The 22586-nt window shown below is 42.2% G+C and overlaps 1 protein-coding gene across 5 annotated transcripts in view; it reads right to left on the bottom strand.

Annotated features, from left to right (window-relative positions):
- The window catches only part of GRM7 (glutamate metabotropic receptor 7), an 853253-nt gene that overhangs the window by 42034 nt on the left and 788633 nt on the right, over positions 1 to 22586 (bottom strand). The window contains exons 9-12 of one of the 5 annotated variants that reach the window (XR_007469857.1): positions 10401 to 10647; positions 4544 to 4635; positions 1695 to 1841; positions 95 to 1609 (exon numbers count right to left, since the gene is read on the bottom strand). Coding sequence is in view for 3 of the 5 variants with exons in the window: in XM_049693592.1 (XP_049549549.1) it covers positions 4565 to 4635; positions 10401 to 10647 (318 nt within the window). In the remaining 2 variants the exon portion in view is untranslated. Of the gene's footprint in view, positions 1 to 94; positions 1842 to 4543; positions 4636 to 4668; positions 5872 to 10400; positions 10648 to 22586 lie in introns of those variants that run through there. The other 4 variants (XR_007469856.1, XM_049693592.1, XM_049693594.1 and 1 more) reach the window with 4 other exon arrangements.

Raw genomic sequence — 22586 nt, forward strand, 5'->3', positions numbered from 1 at the left:
AGAGATATAAGAGGAATTGAAAACTAATCTTAAACTTGAAAAGAAAAAAATAATGAGAATATTCATGTGGATTATAAAGAGAAATAATGATTACCTTTGATTCCTAGAGAAAGCTAATTTAAAATGCAGCCGAGTTCCACTGTACAGCCAAAAAGAAAAGAAAAGAAAAGTCTGCGGAGCTGAGACATGTCTTTAGTAGCAGAAACCAGAGTCACCATCTCTTGAGTCCTGAGAAGATGCTCATTCACAGTAGTTGGGAGGAAGAGAGATTGTAGAGATTAACTGACCTGGTTTAGGACACACGCTGTTTTCTTTTCAAATGCAAATGAAACTGGGGGCCTAAAACACAACATCTGTCCTTAATGCCAGTGTCTGAGAAAACGCACTTAATCAATGTAATGGTTTTTTCTGATTATTATGTTTCTGTTTTTACCAAATTAGAAGTGCTTAGCATTCATTTCCAAAGGTAACTGAAAACTGGTCTCTGCAGTCCATGAAAGGAAATAAATAGGCAAAAAACTTTGCTGGTTTCATCCATGGGGTTAGCTCCTCAAAAGAGATGTTATTTACGCAAGTGCAGATGTAGCGCTGACCATCCGTTTTAAGAGTTATCCATAAAAGATGGTTTAGAAAACTGTGACATCAGGATCAAACATTGCCTCTTTTGTGACTTTAGAGATTTTATCTGGAAGACTGCACTTCCGCTTGCTGAGGCTGTAGACTGGATACCTTCTTATTATTAATAAATAATTACTCAGTAGATATTTACTGTTACCTGTGACGTCCTAGGTGAGGCTAGGAGCCTCTGGTACGTGAAGTATTACACTCCATTCATGCCACGGACATTTTCTGAGACCCATTTGCAGGCCCTGCGCTCACGGCACAGAGATAAAGGCAACTTGGTCCCTCCGTACACAGGCTCGTGTCATCCCCCGAAACCATCTGCCTCCAAATACAATTCTCCAGCCTCACAGAACTGCTTTCCAGTCCCGGGACAGACCACATTCGTCTGAATACAAAAGCTTCCTTGCGCTTACTTGTTTCCTGCCTCCGGTCTTTTCTTTACCACTGCCTGGAGTCCTTCATCTTTTCAGAGCAGCTCAAACAAAACCCCCCGGGCGATGCTCTCCACATGGAACTCACTGCTACTACCTCTCCTAAGAGCCCCTGTCCCTCTGAATTAAAATTGCTTACCTGTGAGTCCTCCATTAGATCTGGGGTCCCCTGAGGGTACTGTCCACTTCTGTCCCCCTACTCCTAGGCAGTTCAGGGCTGACCCAGGGGAGCGGTGCTTGACAAACGTTTCTTTGATGGACCCCACTTAAAATACTCTTGTGTTTCATAGATCCTGGCCAGATGGTGCAGTGCCAGGCTTAAATGTAAAAGCTGACATAGTTTTCAGGACTCCGGAGAATGATGTGTTTGTTCCTTTGATGCTAAGAACCAGTAGACATCCCAGCCATGTGAACTTTCATCCCATTCTTTAAGTCGAACCAAAGTTGCAGAACAGAGAGGGCAAATATTAATTGCGTTTTGAGGATGCTGAGGTCCAACCGTGATGAGAGACATGTTGGTGCTTCACAGAGCTCTCAGGCAGAAAGACATATGCCTGCAAGATTTATAGCTGCATTTATTTCTGAGGTGATTCTCTGTCAAGGTCAGGGAACATATATTCTTTGCTAAGCTGTACTTACAGAGTGTTTTAAAATGGAATTTAAACTGAGGGAGTCTCCAGTTAACTCAGGGTTATTGCCTTGAACGTCGAGGAAGAGGGGGAGTCGCAACACATTACCAAAACTTAGATTGCACAGTTCCGAAAAGATTAAACATGTGCGATAACCCTGTTATAGAAATTATAAGAAACAAGAGATTATTCTTTTTTTTTTTGACAACACCATGTAATATGTTAGTGAAATGTCCATAATATCGTAACGAATCTACTTGCTTAGAACAATATACGTGGACAAAATAAGACTCCGGACTGCCCATGTTTGCAAGGCTGAATTCAACTCAGAGTTCTCCAATCTGAAAAACCATCCTGTGGTCTGAAAATTTACCTCCTAACGTAACCTGTTTCCTGATCTGGTGATGATGCCAGACTAGTTGAGGTTTCTGTGTGTGGTGAGTTTTTGTTCGTTTGTTTTTTGCTTAATTGCAGTTTAAAATAAATATCACTAGATTGATAACACTGCAGGATTTCAAAATTTAGAACTATTCAGACAAAAGATGCAGGCAGTGCTGAGTCAGTTAATGTCTGACGTCCTGTGTCTGTCAAAGGAGAGGGCATTATATGGAATGCGTTTTCGAACCAGGTCAAATTCTGTTCTGTCTGAATTTGAACCTGCTTCCTCTAAACACCCCAAATCAGATGTTTGATTTGCTCACTCTTGTCTGCCATTGTTGGAGCATGGTGGCCTTTTTTTTTTACTAGCACAGCAGTACAAAAATTCACTCTGGAATTTATAGATTTTTCTTTACTGTTTCATGGCCCTGAAAACAACCACACAGAAATGGACTTGAATGAACAACATGAAATGTCTTCTGTCACTGTTCGCCCAAGCTTTCCAGTCTCACTGTAACCTGAACGTGGTGATACACTCCCCTCTTTGAATACCTGTAACTTCGACAAACTTCCGGTCCCAGTTATTTTTAAGTAGCTATATAAGATGTTTATCATTAATTTATGAAGCCACTTTTAAATGGACAGAAAAGGAGAGCACCAAATCAAACTCTTTGAAACAAGACAATCCTAGCAAAAAGTTTATTTCTAAGCAGCACATCCTAAAAGAACTTTTTAACCGGAAGGTTGACTTAAAACATTTTCATCTTGCACTCTTTAAACCAAAAGGCACCAACCGAGAATGGAGCTAGGGAGAATTTTTTAATGGATTGAGATTAAATCCATCATTTTTACCCAGGGAAACTTCCTTCTCATTTATTCTCAGGCAGTTTCATGTAAAAGGACTATTAAAGTGATGAGCTGCAGTGTTTTGACAAGCACTTGTCCTGCAAAAACTTGAAATCTCACTGGAATACAGTTATATATTCATGGGGACAAAAGAATGCCCTATTTAAAAACTAGGACAGATCGCGTTGATATGGAAAAAGGAAATAGCTATGTGAACAGTACATCTGAAATTAAAGACTGAGTTGCTGGCATCCATGTAAAATCAACAGGAAATGTAATTACTCTTTGGAAGTACTCCTGTCCTGTCTTACAGTTCTTAAATGGATTAAAAAGAAAAAAAAAAAGAGATATTATTTGTACTCAGCATACCATTATCAAAACAAAGATGGAAAGAAACATAGAAATGATCTGGTAAAAAGTTCCATGTTAGGAAAGAGGAAGACTAGCCCACATTATGAAGCGATATTTCTCCCCTCCCATGATAGGACCTCTCTGCTATCTTTCATGGAATCTCTCTAGAGAGAAGTCTCGCTATTGATTTTGTAAGTATAGTAGGAGGTTTAGAGGAAAACAAAAGGGGGCCTTTTCTTCAAAGCCACCCCATGATTTTAATAACTCTACTCCATGTTTTCTACTGTTTGTTTTCCCACAGTTTGAAATGCACTGACTCCAGCTGGACAAGGACGTTTGCCAAAGCAAGTGTTATTTTCACTATACTGTCATATCACTTAGGCTGAAACAGGGAGGTGCTGCTATTACTACTACTGCTGCTATTATTATTTCATAGCATATATCCTTTAGTTGAGAGCTCAAAGTGATATATAAGCATCAATGGTGAGTCAGTAACAACTCTTATGGCAGCCCACTCCCATGCCCCCGTTCACACGTCACACAAGTCACCATTTCTTCTAAGGTGTTAGTTTGAATACCCTTGGTATTTATTGGTAATTCTTGGGTTTGACTAATGTTGAAATTTATCTTTAGACTCTTCAGGTCTTTCACTGAACCTTTCCCCGCTTTCTCAAATCAGTGAAGTTGGTCCACTGTTTCTCTAAGGCAGAATTATGAGTCCCAAATCATCTTCAACACAATATCAAGCCCAGCCAGCAAACCTTTAGTATTTCTTTGCCACAAAGAAGGAACCATGACCATTTTGGGTTTAAGGTGGTAGGGTCATTCATTGCTTTTTGAATGAATATATTTCTGGGGATGTATTTAATTTAAAGATAAACCAGAACAAACATATTTACTAAGCTTATGAAACACCCTCCTCTCTTCCTTCAAGTTTTCCACATTGCCTTCTCAAATCATAGTCTGAACACATGCATTTAAAAATAATCTCTCACCACTGGGAGTTTTAAAGTAGGCTGACCAGCACCACTTTTGCCATTATTGGCTACTTGTTCAGGAAAGACAAATGTGCACGCGCCCAGTCCAGTCACATGTTCTCCAGAGAATAAACCAGGCCCGTGACCCACAACAGCCCTTTACACTATGCTTAGCAAATATCTTCAAAAACGCGTTTCTTCATATACATGGATTTCTAGGTAATCATGCACAGTTTTCATGGAAACATTTCTAATTCTCAGTGGAGACAAGAACACACAAATAAATAAAAAGTAGATTGTTTCTTACCTTTTGGAAAGCAGGCAAAAGCTATACTGTTGGTGGGATAGTGTACCAAGTAACAGACTTTTGTACACTCTTTCTTACTGGTGGTATACAGTCTACAGGAAAAGTAAATATATAGGTATGTATAAAATAAAAGTGCACACAACATTCCTTTTTATTCTTTTTTCTTTCCTTTTGGAGAAGAGGCTGCGATAGAGACCATAGACATTATGCCTACTCTTTCACTGGGTTCAGTAGCCTTTGGAAGACCAGTTGACCACAATTCAGGTACCTCTGAACATGGGAGTACAGGTGCCTCTTGGTTTAAGGCAGTTGGGTTTTACTTGTTTGAACTGGAGCAGGTGAGGGAACCAGCCCCCAAATAATGTATCTATCTGCTCAGAGCATTTTTTTCTTCCTGTTGCCATCCTATTTTTTCTCAGCCTAGTCCATTCATGCTGACCTGCATGATTAGTCCAGAAAGATGAAACAAGTAACATAATCATGTAGAGAATGTCAGGGATCCAAACAAATGAAGAAGCAAAACAAAACAAAACGAAAACCAAAAAACCATAGCAAAGTGACACAGCGTAGGAGCGTGTTCCAGCATTTTCTAGGCATTGTTACTTGTGTAGGGTTTGGTGCCCTCGTCCATTTTCTAGCAGTTGGGGGGTTTAATTGAACAGCACAAGTTTTTATTTATATATTTTCTTTACAATATATGCAAACTGGTAATTAAAAAACAGCACCAGAATACAAACATATAGTTAAAAAATCTTATTTTTGATTGTTTACTTTAGGTATAAATGGTCATTCTTTTAAAATGTGCTTCATTGCAATATGCACATTGTCTTAAGCTAGTCTTTTGCACAGTGTGTGTCCAGCCTCTCTCTCAGGGTCAGTTTATCAGTCATATGGCCCCATATCCAAAAAGGCGGTGAATCCCACGCTGTCCACCTGCCTGCCATCTCTAATTGCTAGGCAGTTCCAGAGTAAATTATCTGTAACCGGTCAGGGTACTTGAGCAGTTTGTCTGCACTGCCTGGGGGCATTGGCTCCGAAAGTGGATGGTAGTTTAGAACCTGGTAGCTTAGGGCTGCTCATCCTCCGTGCACTGCAATCCTTTACAGGTCAGGAAAGCATCTGACCAGAGGATAGTTCACAGAGCATCTTCTGGTTGTGACTAGTCCAGGTGAGGAAGGGAACGGTCCTTACCCACCATCCCAATAAAGCTGTGCTGCCTCGGTTAATACTATTCATCCAACGGGAAAAAGGTCTCGGTGGCCACGGATAAGCCAAGAACCACGTCCTCCTGTTGATCTGGCATCTTCAAGTTTGCCTCGAACATACATCTGCCAAGTCAACAATAGAAAGTTGGGGGAAACATGCCACATTCAGGACACAGCTGCGAGAACCAGAGCTCGAGGTGCCTTTCTTCTTAGAGAAGGCATCATGGTGGCCAGATCTAAAGCTATCCACATTAGGTCAGGCACTTGTGATCCTCTAGCAGCAGAAATGTTGTTTTTATACATAAAAATACAGTAAGTAGCTGAGCTGCACGCTTAGGGCCCCTGCTGTTTTTCAGTCTGAGTGTAGAAACCAACAAGCATTGGCCCAACTCTGACTGTCCAATAGGGTGGCAGTTCACAGATACATTAAAATTTTTGAGCAGATTTACTTTTTTGTTGAATCCACGCAGAAAGAAGTTTTTCTTTCAGACAATGGAATTTGAAGTGAAGAGGCAACCTAAGAGGAACACTGAACTTCTTGGGGAATAATCAAGCAGTGCAGGGGCAGTTTTAATTTCTGCCCGTATTAAGCCAACAAGCAAATTCATCTTTACGTGGACATGTAGTTGCTGTGTGCCATTGGATGAGCAGAAGCGAGCATGCACCAGATAGCGAACTGCAGTGATGGAGCAGAGCTGTGAGAAATGAAAACACTGAAGACTGAAATACATTGAGACTAAACGTGTAGAGAAACAATAAGGCACATTTCTGTTCCATGATTAACTTCGTAGCTCATTCTATAAATTCAACATTCTCCCAGGTACACTCCCTCAGAGAATAGCAGACAGAATTTCCCCTTTGGAAAGACATATTCCTTTCTTAAGTACGTGGTCTGTGCTTTTATTTGTTTCTTTTTAACCAGACAGTTTAATTTCAGCCAATAATTTGTCTCTGTTACCAAAGTGCAGAAATTTGACATACTTTGAGCTATATTTGGTATTAAATAGAATAGAAAAATAATGTTCTCTCTCATCAAAACAGTCATGTCTATTTTCATTAATTGAATTTTCACTACTGTCCTTTTTATACATTCACTTTTGCATTACCAAGGACTGGTTTTCCAGATATAACTGCTATCTATGATATCACTATTTCCATATTAGTGGCTCCTTAGGGATCGTTTAAAATAGCTATAGGTTTGCATTTTTGTCTCACCTCAGATATTTCATTCCGTTCAGTTGACTTCGTCCCAGATCAGCATCACTGCTAATACCTTGGGAGGTATTTCAAATATGGGCTGAGACTGAGCGTCCCAGAGTGAAATCCTTGCTCTTAAGATCTCTGGCTGTGCTCTCCAATGGAATAGTCACAGCCATGGATGGCTATTCATATTTATTTAAAATGAACTAAAAGTTTCAAGTGTATTTCATCAGTTAAGTAGCCATGGTTCAAGTTCTGAATTGCCACAGGTGACTAGCGGTTTCTATACTGGACAGCACAAACAGAGAACATTTCCATTCATTGCAGAAAATTCTACTGGACAGATTTTGTGCAGAGAAGGTCTTTTGATTCCTCTCAGGGACCTTTGGGAGCTGGGTCGTCAGAAACCCCAATGTTTGGAGGTACATGAATCTCCTCCTATAATTCAGCAAATATCTGGGCAAATTATTGACGATTAGTTTTAGGGAGTGTCTACACAAAACCAAAATAACTAAAATAATTGTTAAAAATCTTTTGGATTGGCTATAAGACAAAGGCTCTTTTTGGTTTCATTTTTTTCCCCCTGAACTATTTATTCTTTGTTCTGTGTAGACACCAACACATCAACAGTGACAAAACCCAACAAAACTTTTTCAAGAGAAAGGCAGCAAATGAATTCCAAATGGCATAATTGTCGTGACTGACACAGGTCATAAGATGCTTGGATTTTTGAGTTAGTAAGATGAGGCCTCTACCTGGGCAGCCTTCTTTGAGCTCAGGTTACTCCTGTCTTTGCAGACAACACAGCAAGCAGGAATGCATTTCACAGCACATTAAACCAAAGAGTCCACCGCACCGCCACACATCATTAGATTCTGTATATGCAAGCTGTATTACCAAATGAAGAAGCCAAAAGAGTAATTTCTGCATTAGAATTACGACATGTCACCGATGTTCTGAGAAACAGAGCAGCAAAGAGCAACAAGCATGGGTTTGGGAGTCAGACCTGGGTTTCGGACCAAGCCCTGCTGCTAACTAGTGTGGAACTTCGGTAATATCCCTTGATCTCCCTACGCCTAGGATTCTTCAGTAAAAGGAGAATAATGATCACCAGTCTACAGAGTTACCATGAGGAGTAAGAGATCTTCCACCCAAAGCATTCTGTTTACTGCCTGTTTCAAAGGGTAGCTGATGGGTTTTTGTTATTATTAGTGTCAGTGTTAGTATTAGCATTTTAACAGCCACTATCATACCCCACATAGCCGCCACAAGGATAGAACCTCATCATTAAAGTTAACAACAGTTAAAATGTTGTTTAAAAAGCTAGTTATTTCTAAGTAGCGTAGTGTTAGATTAATTATCCAACTTCAGAACTTCTGATTTGGTCATTAATTTTCAATACATGTAGACTTTTGACCATATTTTCTGCTTACTGATTTTGGACATATCTTGTTAAGTGTGTGTGTGTGTGTGTGTGTGTGTGTGTGCGCGTGTGTGTGTGTGTGTGTGTGTGTGTGTATACAGATATAAATGTAAAACTGCTGTTGGAACATCTTCAGGGTGAGGGTTTTATGAAAAATCTGGCAAGGGGTCCTAGAATAAAATGCTACAAAAGTATAACTGTGCAGGTATATTTATCAATACAGGATACATATAAATAGATGCATAAAAATGTTCATGGAAATATTTTTATTGGCCAGTTCCATCTGCCTTGTGGTGTTTGGTATGCCTTTAACGTCACCATCACGTCTGTGTAACCAGTCACACTGAAATGTGGGCTTTTTCACCTTTACAGAAATGGAAGAACATTAACATGTAATTGACATACTGTTTTTTTAGATGTGTGAGATTTGATGCCGCACTTGTGACATAGATATTATCATCTCCATTTTATCCATGAGAATGCTGAACTTCAGAAAACCTCAGTAATTCTCAAAGCCACACCGCTGGTAAGTGGAGTAGCTTGGATTTGAACCCAGGTCTGTCTCAACCCGAAGCCTCTTCCTACACCACATTGAATATCACAGCAATTCTCTATCTATTCCCTTTCCTTGGAATTGACCATTTTTTTCTGAAGACACAAGAACAGAGCCTGACCATCCATTGTTTCTCCCTCCTCTCACCTGTCCCAGGATCTCTCCTATTAAAACGTCAACGTGAAGCCCATGATGTTGTTAATGGGCCTTTGTTTCCTTGTCCACAGACCCTCAAGCCTTCACCGTAGTCATTCAGCCAACTATTTAGAAATGGATTGGGCCAAGATCATGGATCGTTGTACAATAGTTGTCAGGGTTAAACTCAGTTGTCTCCTGGTTTTTAAAGATCTCAGTTGTAGAGCATAAAGGATTACGTCAGAGTATTTAGAATAAGAACTACTTTCTGCTTGGCAGTAAACCTTTGGCTACAACAAAATCAGCTCATAACTGAACAGTAAGTCTTGAATGACTTAATGGCCAACCTGAAACCTCCTCTAGTTTAAAACAGGAAGTATCGTGAACACGCTAAACTGCCTCATTCTATATGGAACTAGTCAAAATGTCCTGGAAGACAAATCCTAGGAGTGATATGTTTAATCTGAAATGCACTCTTACCACCATAGTATTAGTAAAATTAGCAAGTGGGGATTTTAAGAATTTAACTCTGGTTAAATGGTCTTTCTTTCCTTTTCCTTTTTTCTTTTTTTCTTTTTTAACAAACTAGTGTCTGTATGTCCATCATCTTTGTGGTCGTTCGCAGGGATGAATAAAGGCTACCCAGGCATTGCAGACAGGCCATGTAGGTATCAAATCTGGCATTTCATCCTTAATCCCACCTCTAATATTTGTCTTTCACGGGGTGAAACTCCTGTGGAATTGTCTGGTAGGTGTTTTCCCCACGTGGGCATGCCATTAGCGTGGTAGTGTCTGGGCCTGTATACTTGCATGAATGTTTACCGGCTTTATTCAATATGCGATGTGTTTTTTGTTTCTACAAGGCTTGGTTAGTAAAGAATCATAACTTTCTCCCCATTCACGTTCCAGTGCAAGGAAGTTATGCTTCCAAAATTCTTAAATATTCCAATTGCTTTCCTACTGCTGCAGTTCAATGGGATGTCGAAGGTTCCCTAGCAGGAAGCTGATCCCCTAAGAGGAAGGGAACGAGGAAGGTGGCTCATCAGCTGTGCTTATGTCAGTTGGAGGGTTTGGGACCAAAGGATAAGAAGCCAGGGAAGGGGGAGATTTCACACTTCTGAAGCAGAGCCTCTGAAAGCTGCTTTCCAACAGGGAGCAAAAAGAAAAGGGTGGCAAGAATGAGCACACTCTTAAGAGCAGACGTGAGCATTTGCCAAGGCAACCCAGCCCGTAAGACAAGAACGGTCACAGTCTTTCTCCAAAGAAAGGCAAGCACACGCCACGTTTGCCAGAGCTTCCTGATGCAGGCTGGGGAGATGGAAGGAAAGGAGAGATACTTACTGTTTGGGTCTACGTTCTCACAGAGTTCTGTCTTGGCCTCACCGTTGGGTCTGTCACTGGGCTTGTGTGACAGCCGCGATGACATGGTGGCTGCTGTGACTACGGCCTTGAAGCTTCGCTTGCGTTTCTGGACATTGAGTTCAGGGTGGAAAATGATGATGTACACTTTCGGCATGTATAGCATCCCCAGCGCCACTGATGCACTTAGGTTCATGGAGATGGTAAGCGTGGTAGTTTGTATGTAGAGCTAGGAGACACAACACACAAGACACTATTACAAATAAAATGACCGCAGAGGGAGGCTAAGCACTTAACAACGATGTCGAGCATGGCTGTGTCTGGGAGAGAAAGCATAACAATCCCCGGGGAGACAGAATGGCTCTGCACATTTCTTGGAGAGTTTATACATACATACATACATACATACATACATACATATATATATATATATATATATTTTTTTTTTTCCATTGATTGAAAATCATTGGGGGAATCCATGTGCAGGCCTGTCCTGGAGAAGTATCCTTCATTCAAGTTCAGGGTCAACCTTGAATCAGACTTGAAGTCCCTTTACTCAGAATGGCAGCTGGATAGGAAACCATGAAGATCATATTTGCAACCTTGAGTAAGGGGTAGTTGTTTCTTTACCCCTCATACATTCACAAAACAATTAACATTACATGATCTCTTGCTACATAGCTAACTCTGGGACCTTATTTGAAAAGTCATTATGTCAATATTTGTATCTTTCTGCATGTTTTTAAGAAAGGGTTCACCTTCACCGTACCTACATAGTAGTGAGTTGAGTTTCCCTGGAAGGTAAGCCCTTCTCACTTCATGCTGATTTACAAAACACCAATGGCAAGGGCCAAGATGTAGTGATGTCGGCTTGTCCGGTCTCCACACATTGACAGTTGCTAAAAGGCTACAAAGCCTCATTCTGACATGCGTTACGTGTAGTTCGGACGGTACCCCCATAGCTGTCCTTGTGTCCTTTCGCTTCCTTGAGAAATCAGTAGAGCAACCCATTCACTTACTGTTCAGTGTGTTAAATCATTGTCTTGCCTAAATTGGAAAAGATGAAGGTTGAAGGGGGTGGGGAATGGTAAGATCAGTAGCTACAGACAACTTGCCTTGGTCCAGTTGCATTAATGACGTGCCCTGTCATGATCCAGAGCCCGTCATTCATTTAGACATGTTTGAATCTAAAGCCTAGATTCAATGTGAGGTGATGGATGTGTTCATTAACTTGATTGTGGGGTCATCATTTCACAATTGTACACATTGTCTACATTGTACACCTTAGAAAATAATGTTGTATAACCTAAATATATGCAATTTGTAGTCATCAATCATACCTGAATAAAGCTGAAAGTAAATGAATAAACAAACAGGTAGATAGGTGAATGAATAAATAAATTTCAAGTACATAAAAAAAAAGAAAGCCCACGTGACTAGCTCCCATGGCCTTTTACATCAGTGGAAAACCTAGCCTCTTTACAATGTATTTGATCATGGTTTTCCACAACTATGTCTTCCCTTGTATCTGAGGATAAAATCCCCATCCTTAATAGATTCTGCAAGGTCGCACGTGGTCTTCCCCCTGCCTCATGTTTCAGACTAATTGCCCACCACTCTCCCCCACCTCTCTCCCTAGGACACCGTCCATGTGGCACTCCTTCAGGTCTTGAAGATGCTGGGTTCATCCAACCACAGACCTTTCTACATGCATGCATGTGATTTTCCTTTATTCCTGTCTCCTTCTGTATGGAATGTTCCTCCTCTGCTTCTTAGAACATCCATCCCGGTCTGCCCTACCCCCACAGCCTCAAGTCTCGGCCAGCTTCTTTACCTACAGGCACTCAAAACACTTGTTTTTTTTTCTTTTGGTTTTTGGGGTTTTTTTGATTATGGCTCTCCATTTGTAATCATCTGCCCACTACCCTGATTGTTTGACTGCCCAACTCCCCAACTAAGCCACAGGTTCCACAAAGGCAGGAATCTCGTGTATGTAGTGTGTCATTGTGTCTGCAGTGCTGGCAAAGAGTAGGCACTTAACGGTCATGCAGTGGAGGAGCTCATGTGTTTATATAAGGGGCACGTTCTTCCTACTGATGAGTCTGTGGTCAAACAGCCTTTCTCTAAATATACAAGAATTGGCATCAGACCTATTAGCTGCCTGGCCGTTTCCGACCTTATTTCTTCAATCTGAGGCTCTGGAGAAGAAATTAAAAGAGACTTTGCCATCTCTTCTGGAAGGAATACTGTTATCCAGCAAACGTTAATTTGAATGGGCATGTCTCTGAACGCTTTAAGGGAGCTGCCAGCCGCTAACTGTATAATACATAACAAATGTAAAATATAAAGACAAGACGATATTGAATTAATGATCCTTTTTTTCTAACATCTTTATTGGAGTATAATGGCTTTACAATGGTGTGTTAGTTTCTGCTTTGTAACAAAGTGAATCAGCTATACATATACATATATCCCCATATCCCCTCCCTCTTGCGTCTCCCTCCCACCCTCCCTATCCCACCCCTCTAGGTGGTCACAAAGCACCGCGCTGATCTCCCTGTGCTATGTGGCTGCTTTGGTTGTGAACTAGACCATGTTTTAAAGTTCATCTTTTCCTGTGAGAGTACCTTTAGACCTTCAGCTCCATTCTGCTCTGCTGCCTACCCTATCCGAGAAAGTCTTACCATAGAACAGAGTGTTATGAACCTAGGCAATGTCACTTCCTTCCCTCATGGTCATTGCCGTCGTCCTACTAACGAGGGCTTTGCAAACCATGAATTAGCCAGTCCAAGAAAGAAAGGGCTATAAACTAACCCATGGGATCTTAAGCTTTGTTTCTCTTTCTCCACTCAAAAGCAAATTTTGCAGTTGAAGGAATCATCCATAGCTTGTTTGTGTTGAGTTTATGATTTCTATATAACTGTAACTTACATACGCTTATGTACATGTGTAAATGTTTGTGCCTGTATGTGTATACATACATGCTTTTCCTCAACAAAGACTACTTAGCAATTTAAGACTTCAAAAGCGATGCTGTTTATTTTATGGAGGGTTTAATTTCGTTATTTTCAGGCTAGAGTCCGTCAAGACTTTGATACTCGTTTTGAAATTTTTATCATTTCTGGTGACACTTCCGAAATCTATGAAAACCAAAAGGAACGTCACTGACCAAATTCCTATGCCCCCAAACCCTCTATACATTGCAGAGTGGTTAAGAATGAGGAATCTAAAGCTAGTCTGAGTTCAAATCCCATTTACTTGTTTTGTGACCTTGGACGAATTACTTCACCTCTCTCTGCCTTAGCTTCCACATCTGTAAATGGGAATAACATTGGTCCCTGCCTCATGATGTTATCTTGGTGACTGAATGAGTTACTATTTGTACAGTGCTTAGGACAGGACCTAGCGTGTAGTAAGTACTATGAAAGTATTTTTAAATAAGTTATATGGGTAGATAGGAAGGCTGCAGTCTGCAGAGAACACAGAGGTATTGATTCACAGGGATAGAACCCCACTCAGCCCCAGGAAGGGAGCTAAGTCACTCTTTTTTTTGGCCTTTGGTGGGACGCTCACCTTTTGACTCTGAGTTTTCATCCCAGCAGCCCCTTTAGTACATTTTTTTTAGCAAATTGCAACATATTTATTTTTAGTCTGAAGGCTATTCCTGTTTTACCCAGCGCTTATTGTAAAATGAACATTGTGTATTGTAAAATTACCCTGTTTGATTTGGGGTATTGTACACCATTTTACTTTCTCCTCCTTATAATTTCTTCAGAGATGGGAAGGTGTTGGTGAGCGTTACCGATCCCTTTTATCAGAGCACAGGGGTTCTGGCACTCCTAGCTGGGATCAAGCCTCTCCCTGGGACTGACCTCTTCCTGTCTGGCTGTCTGAGGCTCATCCCCAGTGGAGAAAAGTCTCCCCGACCACAGTCAATCCTCGATGGCTTAGGCTGTGGGAAGGATGCTGACTGCCTTGCGATGTCCACGTGTTTGGACACTTAAGCCTTAATTTTATCATCAAGTTAAATCAATTTCCAGAATCCAGTTTCTATGCCTTGGTTGAATGTGGCTTTTCTACCAAGCCCCATGTGTAATCCAGCATATATAACCAAGGAACATCTAGGCAAGGGATTCAGAGTCAAGCCGGCAAAGTGTTTTTTAAATTTTTTAAATTATTATTATTTATTTTTTTAATTTTTGGCTGTGTTGGATCTTTGTTGCTGCGCATGGGCTTTTCTCTGGTTGCGGCGAGCGGGGGCTACTCTGTTGTGGTGTGCAGGCTTCTCACTGTGGTGGCTTCTCTTGTTGAGCATGGGCTGTAGGCGCGGGCTTCAGTAGTTGTGGCACACGGGCTCAGTAGTTGTGGCTCGTGGTCTCTAGAGCTCAGACTCAGTAGTTGTGGTGCACAGGCTTAGTTGCTCCGCGGCACGTGGGATCTTCCTGGACCAGGGGTCGAACCCGTGTCCCCTTCACTGACAGGCAGATTCTTAACCACCGTGCCACCAGGGAAGTCCCCGGCGAAGTGTTCTACACGATACTCTAGAACAGCAGTTTTCTTAAAATCTGATGCACGGAATGCTTGGCGGTAACCATTCTGTCTCTCAGTTTCCTTACTTGTAAAAGGAAGATAATAATAGTTCAGTTTTCAAATGGTGGCTTTGAAGATCTAATTCATTAATATATGAAAAGTGCTGAGACTTCCCTGGTGGCGCAGTGGTTAAGAATCCTCTTGCCAATGCAGGGGACACGGGTTCGAGCTCTGGTCCGGGGAAGATCCCACATGCCGCAGAGCAACTAAGCCCGTGCGCCACAGCTACTGAGCCTGTGCTCTAGAGCCCGCGAGCCACAGCTACTGAGCCCTCATGCCACAACTACTGAAGCCCAGGCTCCTAGAGCCCGTGCTCCGCAACAAGAGAAGCCACTGCAATGAGAAACCCGCACACCGCAGTGAAGAGTAGCCCCCGCTCACCGCAACTAGAGACAACCCGCGTGCAGCAATGAAGACCCAATGCAGCCAAAAATAACTAAATAAAATAAATAAATGAATTTATTTTTTTTAAAAAGTGCTTAGCATAACGCCTGTGAAACCCATGAAATGTGAGCTGCTAATATTTATATTTATATTCTGCCTAATATTTATATTAGGAGGCTGGGGTATAGATCTCCAGATAAGTCTTCCTTAGTAACTGCTGCCATATATTTTAAACTTTTAATATAGGTCTCATTTATTAACTAGAAAGTAGTTTCTGAAAATCCAGGCCTATTCATGTCTTGTCTGATTGACAGGTACCAGCACGTATACTGTTAAAGACACAGCTTTGTGCTGACGGCAGCGTCAGGCAAAGCCCAGCTGAATCTGCCCTGCGCACTTTCTCACCTTGGCCTCAAAGTTCATTGTCAGATAAATGTGAGTGCGTATCATGAGATGCCGCTGTTGCTTTAGAAATCGGTATAGCATTTAGCGTCAGTTGAGTTCTTCTGTAAGTCTTGATTGCTAAGATACTGAGAAAGTTGAAAACTCTATAGTGCTCTTGAGCGAACTTTGAAACTTGCCATCTCTTCTGTGGAAGTTTCAGAATCAGTTTAACTGAAGACTGTTTTGATAGATTCCAGGGCAAGCTGTTAGTGACCACATGCTGTAAATTCACTGTGACCTCTATTTGCCAGATAGGCTATGTGAGAGAGACCTTACTTTTCCACTATCGGTGCATTCGTCCACTTATCAGGTTGCCATTTTCAGTGAGATACAGTCATCCATCAGTATCCACGAGGGATTGGTTCCAGGACCCCCTGAGGATACCAAAACCTAAGGATGCTCAGGTCCCTTATATAAAATGATGTAGTATTTGCATATAACCTATGCACATCTTCATATACTTTAAATCATCTCTAGATTAATTATGATACCTAATGCTTTGTAAATTCTATGTAAATAGCTGTAAATACCATGTAAATGTTGTGTAAATAGTTGGCAGCATGCTGAAAATTCAAGTTTGCCTTTTTGGAACTTTATGGAACAATTTTCTTCCAGACATTTTTCATCCTCAGTTGGTTGAACCCATGGCTGTGGAACCCGTGGGTATAGAGGGCTCACTGTACTACCACGTGGCCTCACAGACCATTGTGGTGGCGATAGGGCCTTCTCCCTGCCATCAGGGGGCCACACTGTAGTGGCAGAAGGAACACAATCTAGAATCAAGTAATGCGTAATGTAGTAACTGCACATCGCATCCTTTTTCTCACAGTGTCTACTGGCCCCTGCTTTCTTCTCCCCTTGGCATGTCCTCTGCTCACCTGTTCTGCCTCTGATAGCCTGTTTGCATTTGATGTTCAATCCAAAGATTCCTTCTACATAAAGCATCCCCACGTCCCCAGTCAGGACGATCGCCCTGTTGGCCCCTTTGATGAGGTACAGCTCCAAATAGCACTTAACCTGGTCTGAAGAATACAGTCAGTTGTGCTGTAACGCGTGCTTTAAAATGCAAATTCATCCTGATGAGATCGATATATTAGGGAACGATTTGAGGATAACACGAAGTTCACCAAGTTTACAAATGTGTGATTTCTTCTGCAAGAAACACCAGGTGAGCACAGCAAACTGCACCCGGCCAAACCCAGCCTTGTGGGCTACACAAAACACACACACGCCCCGCCCTCAAGCATCTGCCCAAGTCCCCCTCCACAGTTTCATGATAGCTCACAAGCAGCAACACTTCCGGCACTCGCTTCCAGGTGCAAACTTTACGTCCTTTCTTTATAAAGGTAGAGTGACATACGTATTACAATATTTACGCATTTCTTAGCCATTGAACAGGTGTAGAAACGATGCCACCATTTTTATTAGATTCCTTTCTTTTCTAATGTCACTGATGACGTTTCTGCGTGTTACATCCTTAACCCGATTTCTCCCATAAGTCTCGTTCATTCTATTGCACAATTTTGCTTAGCATGGTGAGTTTTAAGAACATACATGTCACATTATCGCAGAACTGACTGGATGATAGATCCGACGTCTGCCACAAAGTGTGCACTTACTAAATTCTGCCTGCACGAGAAGTTCTACCCTTGAAGCACGTATTAGGTGTGAGAAATAGCCTTGGCATTCACAGTTGTTTTAAGAAAAGCTAGTATCTGTAGCCTGTTAGTTACCATCATCATCATTATTATTTTGCTATTATTTGTGTGCCTCTGTTTCCTCATTTCTAGAGTGGAGATTATAACAATAGACATCTTGTAAGGTTGCTGGGATCAAATTGGACCATAGTAAAATACACAGGAGGGTGCCCAGCATGTAGAAACCACTCAACCCAGGGTGTTATTATCACTGATTGATCTACTGGCTGTAACATAAAATGCCTTATTCGCTCTGCTGTTCTTTTTCCTATAATTTTAATACATTTTGAAATGATCATCTTTCTTATGGAATCCACCAAATAACGACCTGCTTTAGGGAAAGCCATCTCGCTGAGTTTGCTTTCTGTTTTGTTTAAAAGTGTACTCAAACCCCTGTTTTATCTGTCATTGACTGTTTTATGAGAAGTAACCTATTATGTGCATTCCCAAGTGACCACTGACAAGTGGGACAAGAAAGCTTTAGCGGAGTCTTTTGGTAAGATGGGAGAAGTTTCATAGTTCTCATGGCATTCCAAAGTCTGTACAATAAAAATGAAAAATGTGTCTGATATAGTCAGAGTAAAGAGGAAGGGTACATCATTATCTGACAAATGTTTGGAACATTCATATGTCTAAGTTGAAATGGAAGCTCTTGGCAGGTAAGACCAGTGTTTTCAATCCTTACCACCTGCACCCCTTGCTTCCTAATTAGAGTCACCATTTTTTTGAGAAATAATAAGATACATGGCTGGAAATGAGACAGGGTGTTTGCAATGGGACTTCTTCAATCGTCTAGAGGGTCAACATACTGAAGGCTTTTGCTTAGTTATGAAATAATGCATGATGGTGAAAGGATTCAGTGTAATGATGAGGAAAAATACTGTTTGTTTTTTTTTGGGGGGGGGAGATACTTGGATCTTCTAGAAGGATGGTATTGGAAAAACAAGGTGTTTCTTGTTAGAAGTGGTTTCAAACTTGGCCTTGGATCGTTGGTTGGTAACGTTGTGCGAGCTACTTCACTTCTGGCACGCGACAGAGTCAAAATTCAAACCCTAGGAATTTGTTACCAGAGTGTCTGATATAAAACCCTTCTCATTCTACCCCTACCACAGAGACCTTCTCACCGTTTTGAAAATTAAAAGCTAGCACAGTGCCCGGTGGCATGCTCAGAAAATGTGAGTCTTTATTAGAGTAGATGGCCCCATTTCTGTAGAGAGTTTTCATGCTATTCTATTTAAAACCTATTTTCTTTGAATAGGTGATATATAGGTAGATGATAGACAGTATACATAAAGAAATACACACACACCAAATATTATGGGACACAACTCTGTGGACAGGCGTCTGGCATGGAATTATAAATAATGAAGGCAACTAGATAATTATTGGACAAGACCTAGTTTGACTGTGTTTCATTTTTCTCATTTAGTATCTCCAGGCAGACATGATGTTAAGTCTACACACAATTACATTATGTATTTGGAGGGACATAAGACACACACTCCAGGTGAATGCAAGTCAGTTTCTGGACCGTGAGATAAGTGATTATGTCAAGCTTGAAATCACCTACATCTCAGTTCTTTGCTCTCCTGACCAGAAACCTGATGCTGTGTCTATTCCCACATAGCATCATCGGAGAGATGCTGTGACTCCAATTGACCACGTCCTTGGGAAGCTCAGGGTTTTGCTCCCGACGCCATCCTACCGAGCTGCGTGCCATCCTAATAGCTAATTCTTCCAGGCAGTCACTTCTGAGTTTTCTGGATACACACTAGCCCTGTGATCCCTCAGTTTTGATTTTAAGAGTTTTTCCTCTCCCAGCTACAAGGTAGGAGTTTTACTCTTTTATGTAGCCAATGCTGGCACTATTTGTTCTCTTGTATTATCGGAAAGGTTATTTACCATTCCTCCTGGTTCAAGAGCCCCAGTGTTAGGTCTCTGTCTTGCAGTGATTTAGCATACAAAGGCAAAGCGTTTTCCCCACTATTAGCCTGGAGAGGCACACTTCCGCCAGATCCCATTGGATCCCCCGGAATCCTTGGCCGTATTCTTCAAGACTGAACCTAACAGCATTTTGTAGGAGGCAATGTCAGATTCTGTTTTATAATGTGAAAATACTGGCTTGTACCTCACTGGGGAATACATTAGGTAATAAATGATGATGTTCTCTATTACTTTGCGAGTAAACCAGGGCATTAAAAGAACAGTCTGAACTTAACGTATTCCATTTCTAACGTTGTCATTTGAAATATTCCACGTATAGAAATGCAAAGCCGTCTAATCTTGCCAACATTTAAGGTCACCTTTATAGTTCTTGTGAACAGAAAAAGACAGAAATCAAAAGAAAATACTGATGTCACATTAACGGCTAAAAGAAAGAGACAGTCTTGGCATTTCTTGGGAATAGTCGATGTGTTTCAAGTAGGGCTTGTAAAGTGTTCATTGAAACTGGACCCAAGAGTGTCATTGACCTGAAGACAATGTCAGATTCTTATAAAAAGACAGCGTGTTCTTTTTTTTTTTTTTTTTTGTGGTACGCAGGCCTCTCCCGTTGCGGAGCACAGGCTCCGGACGTGCAGGCTCAGCGGCCATGACTCACGGGCCCAGCCGCTCCGCGGCATGTGGGATCCTCCCGGACCGGGACACGAACCCGTGTCCCCTGCATCGGCAGGCGGACTCTCAACCACTGCGCCACCAGGGAAGCCCTGACAGTGTGTTCTTAATCTCAGTTTTCAAAGCCATTGACGATGACTTCCTGATGAATTTTGACAGGTTTTCATCATGGCGGTTAGTTTTGTGAGTCTTCCTGTTCCGTTTGGACTGTATCTTTCCCACCTTGCCTCTGAGCTATGGTAGCTCCCTTCCTGCCCTTCAATTCTTCCTTTCCCCTTGCATTAGCTCACATGTGTCGCCTTTGCTTCCCTGCTTTTCCACTGCCACCGGGGCAGCACTGTATGTGTGGATGGAGACAGGCCCCCTAACTGCTGGCCTGACGCTGTAGTGTGCTGTGGTACCCACTCAGCCAATGGTGTCCCTGGCCAATGGGCACAGCAGCCAACGTCGGGGACCTAGGAGCTGAATTGCCCACCCAGGGGTAACTTGTGCTCTGAACTCCTCAGCAGCAATCTTAGTTGTGTAATGGTTTAAATCCAGAAGGAGAAAATAATTGCAATCAGACTGCCCAGAAAATTGTAGATAAACAGTGCTCAGCCTATGCTCCTAATTGGAACTGTGAGGGCTCTGAGATGGGGCAGAGAAATAACACTCACCTTCTAAGAGAAACAGAACAAGAGGAGTGAGCCTGGCCGAGGAGTAGTGGCTACACGGTTTTGATCTTACCTTCACAAGATCCATTTTCCTTTCCTTTTGTTTCCAGGGTCCTGGATCATGGATCTCAAAAGTACTGTTTCCTACCCACTTACTCCCGAGGGCCTGCAGTCTGGCCTCTATCCCTGCCTCCTCTGTATCTGCCCTCTAAACCCTCCCAGACTTCCTATCAGACCCGAGAGGTTTCTTTCCAGGTTGCATTCCACTTTAAAACTCAATGCTGGGCTTCCCTGGTGGCGCAGTGGCTGAGAGTCCGCCTGCCGATGCAGGGGACACGGGTTCGTGCCCCGGTCTGGGAAGATCCCACATGCCGCGGAGCGGCTGCGCCCGTGGGCCATGGCCGCTGAGCCTGCGCGTCTGGAGCCCGTGCTCCACAACGGGAGAGGCCACAGCAGTGAGAGGCCCGCGTACCGCAAAAAAACAAAACAAAACAAAACAAAACTCAATGCTGAGGACAGTAGTATAGGGGGCTCCAGCTGTCTTGATGCTTAAACTCAACTTCCCATCACACTTTGAATGAAGAGCAAAATCCTTAACCTGGCCTCAGGAACTCTGCAGGGTCCCCCTTCTGCCTTCCCTCACCTTCTCTAAGTCCTTCAAATATGCAGTGCTCTGTCCAGCCTCAAGACTTCTGCACATGCTGTTCCCTCTGCCTTAGATGCTGTTCCTACTCATCTTTTTCTGGCTACCTCCTACCTGCCTTTCAGGTCTCAGTCTCACTTCCTCGAGGAGGGCTTCTCTGACCCTCACATATGAACTCTGCCCTTCCTCTCTTGTCTGCTCATAGAACATACTATTTCCCTTCATTACGTCAATCACAAGTTGCGATTATTCACTTGCAGGGTTATTTAATAATTATCCCCTCAATAGAAATATTCTCATGAGAGCACAGGCCATCTATTTCGACCTACTGTACATAACTCCTGGAACATAAAAGTATTCAGTTCATAACAGTTGAACAAATGAATGAGTACAATCTAGGAAATATATGTTGTGCAGCCAAGAGCCTTCCAACATACGACAAATGTACTGGCATTGGAGTCCAGAGTTCTGGGTCTGGAGGTAGGATATGCCACCTACTAGCTACTGTGGGATCTTAAGTAGCTCACTTAGCCTTTCCAAGCCTGGATATTGACACACCATGAGGTGACTAATGGCATCTACCTCCCAGAGATGTGGCAGAGGAGATGGCTTGTTAGTGGTCCTACTTCTTAAACTCTTCTTAAACTCTTAAACCCTGAACCCATGGTCAAAGTGCAGCCCTGCTACAATATATGTGTATGTAGCATCGGATAATGTAACCACGTCCAGAGGCTCTTGGGCTTTGAAGAACCATCATTTCTTCCCATTTCTCCAGATACTTTTTCCTCTAGCCATTTCATTGGCTTCCTTTTTTCCCCCGGTCCTTTAACTGGGGCACTCCTCTGGCCCAGTCAAGGCATTCAGAACTAACAGACAGAGGAGGAAAAACACAGAGGTAAATTATCCCCTGTAACAGGAACAGAACCAGAATATTTTGTGGAAGTCAGGGAAGGAGAGAGCACTCAGAAGTGAGCAAATCTAGGCAGGCACCATGTTTAATTTATCTTGGCATCCTTGTGCCTGGCACAGGGAACACGTTGAATGTATATTCGATGAATGAGATGGTCTTCACTCATTTGACGAACCCAAGCCTAATCTCCATGTCACAGCTCATCAGGTCCCCCCAGCCACACTGACCTCTTTC

Source organism: Orcinus orca, chromosome 10 (genome assembly GCF_937001465.1).
Source record: "Orcinus orca chromosome 10, mOrcOrc1.1, whole genome shotgun sequence".
Taxonomy (NCBI): domain Eukaryota; kingdom Metazoa; phylum Chordata; class Mammalia; order Artiodactyla; family Delphinidae; genus Orcinus; species Orcinus orca.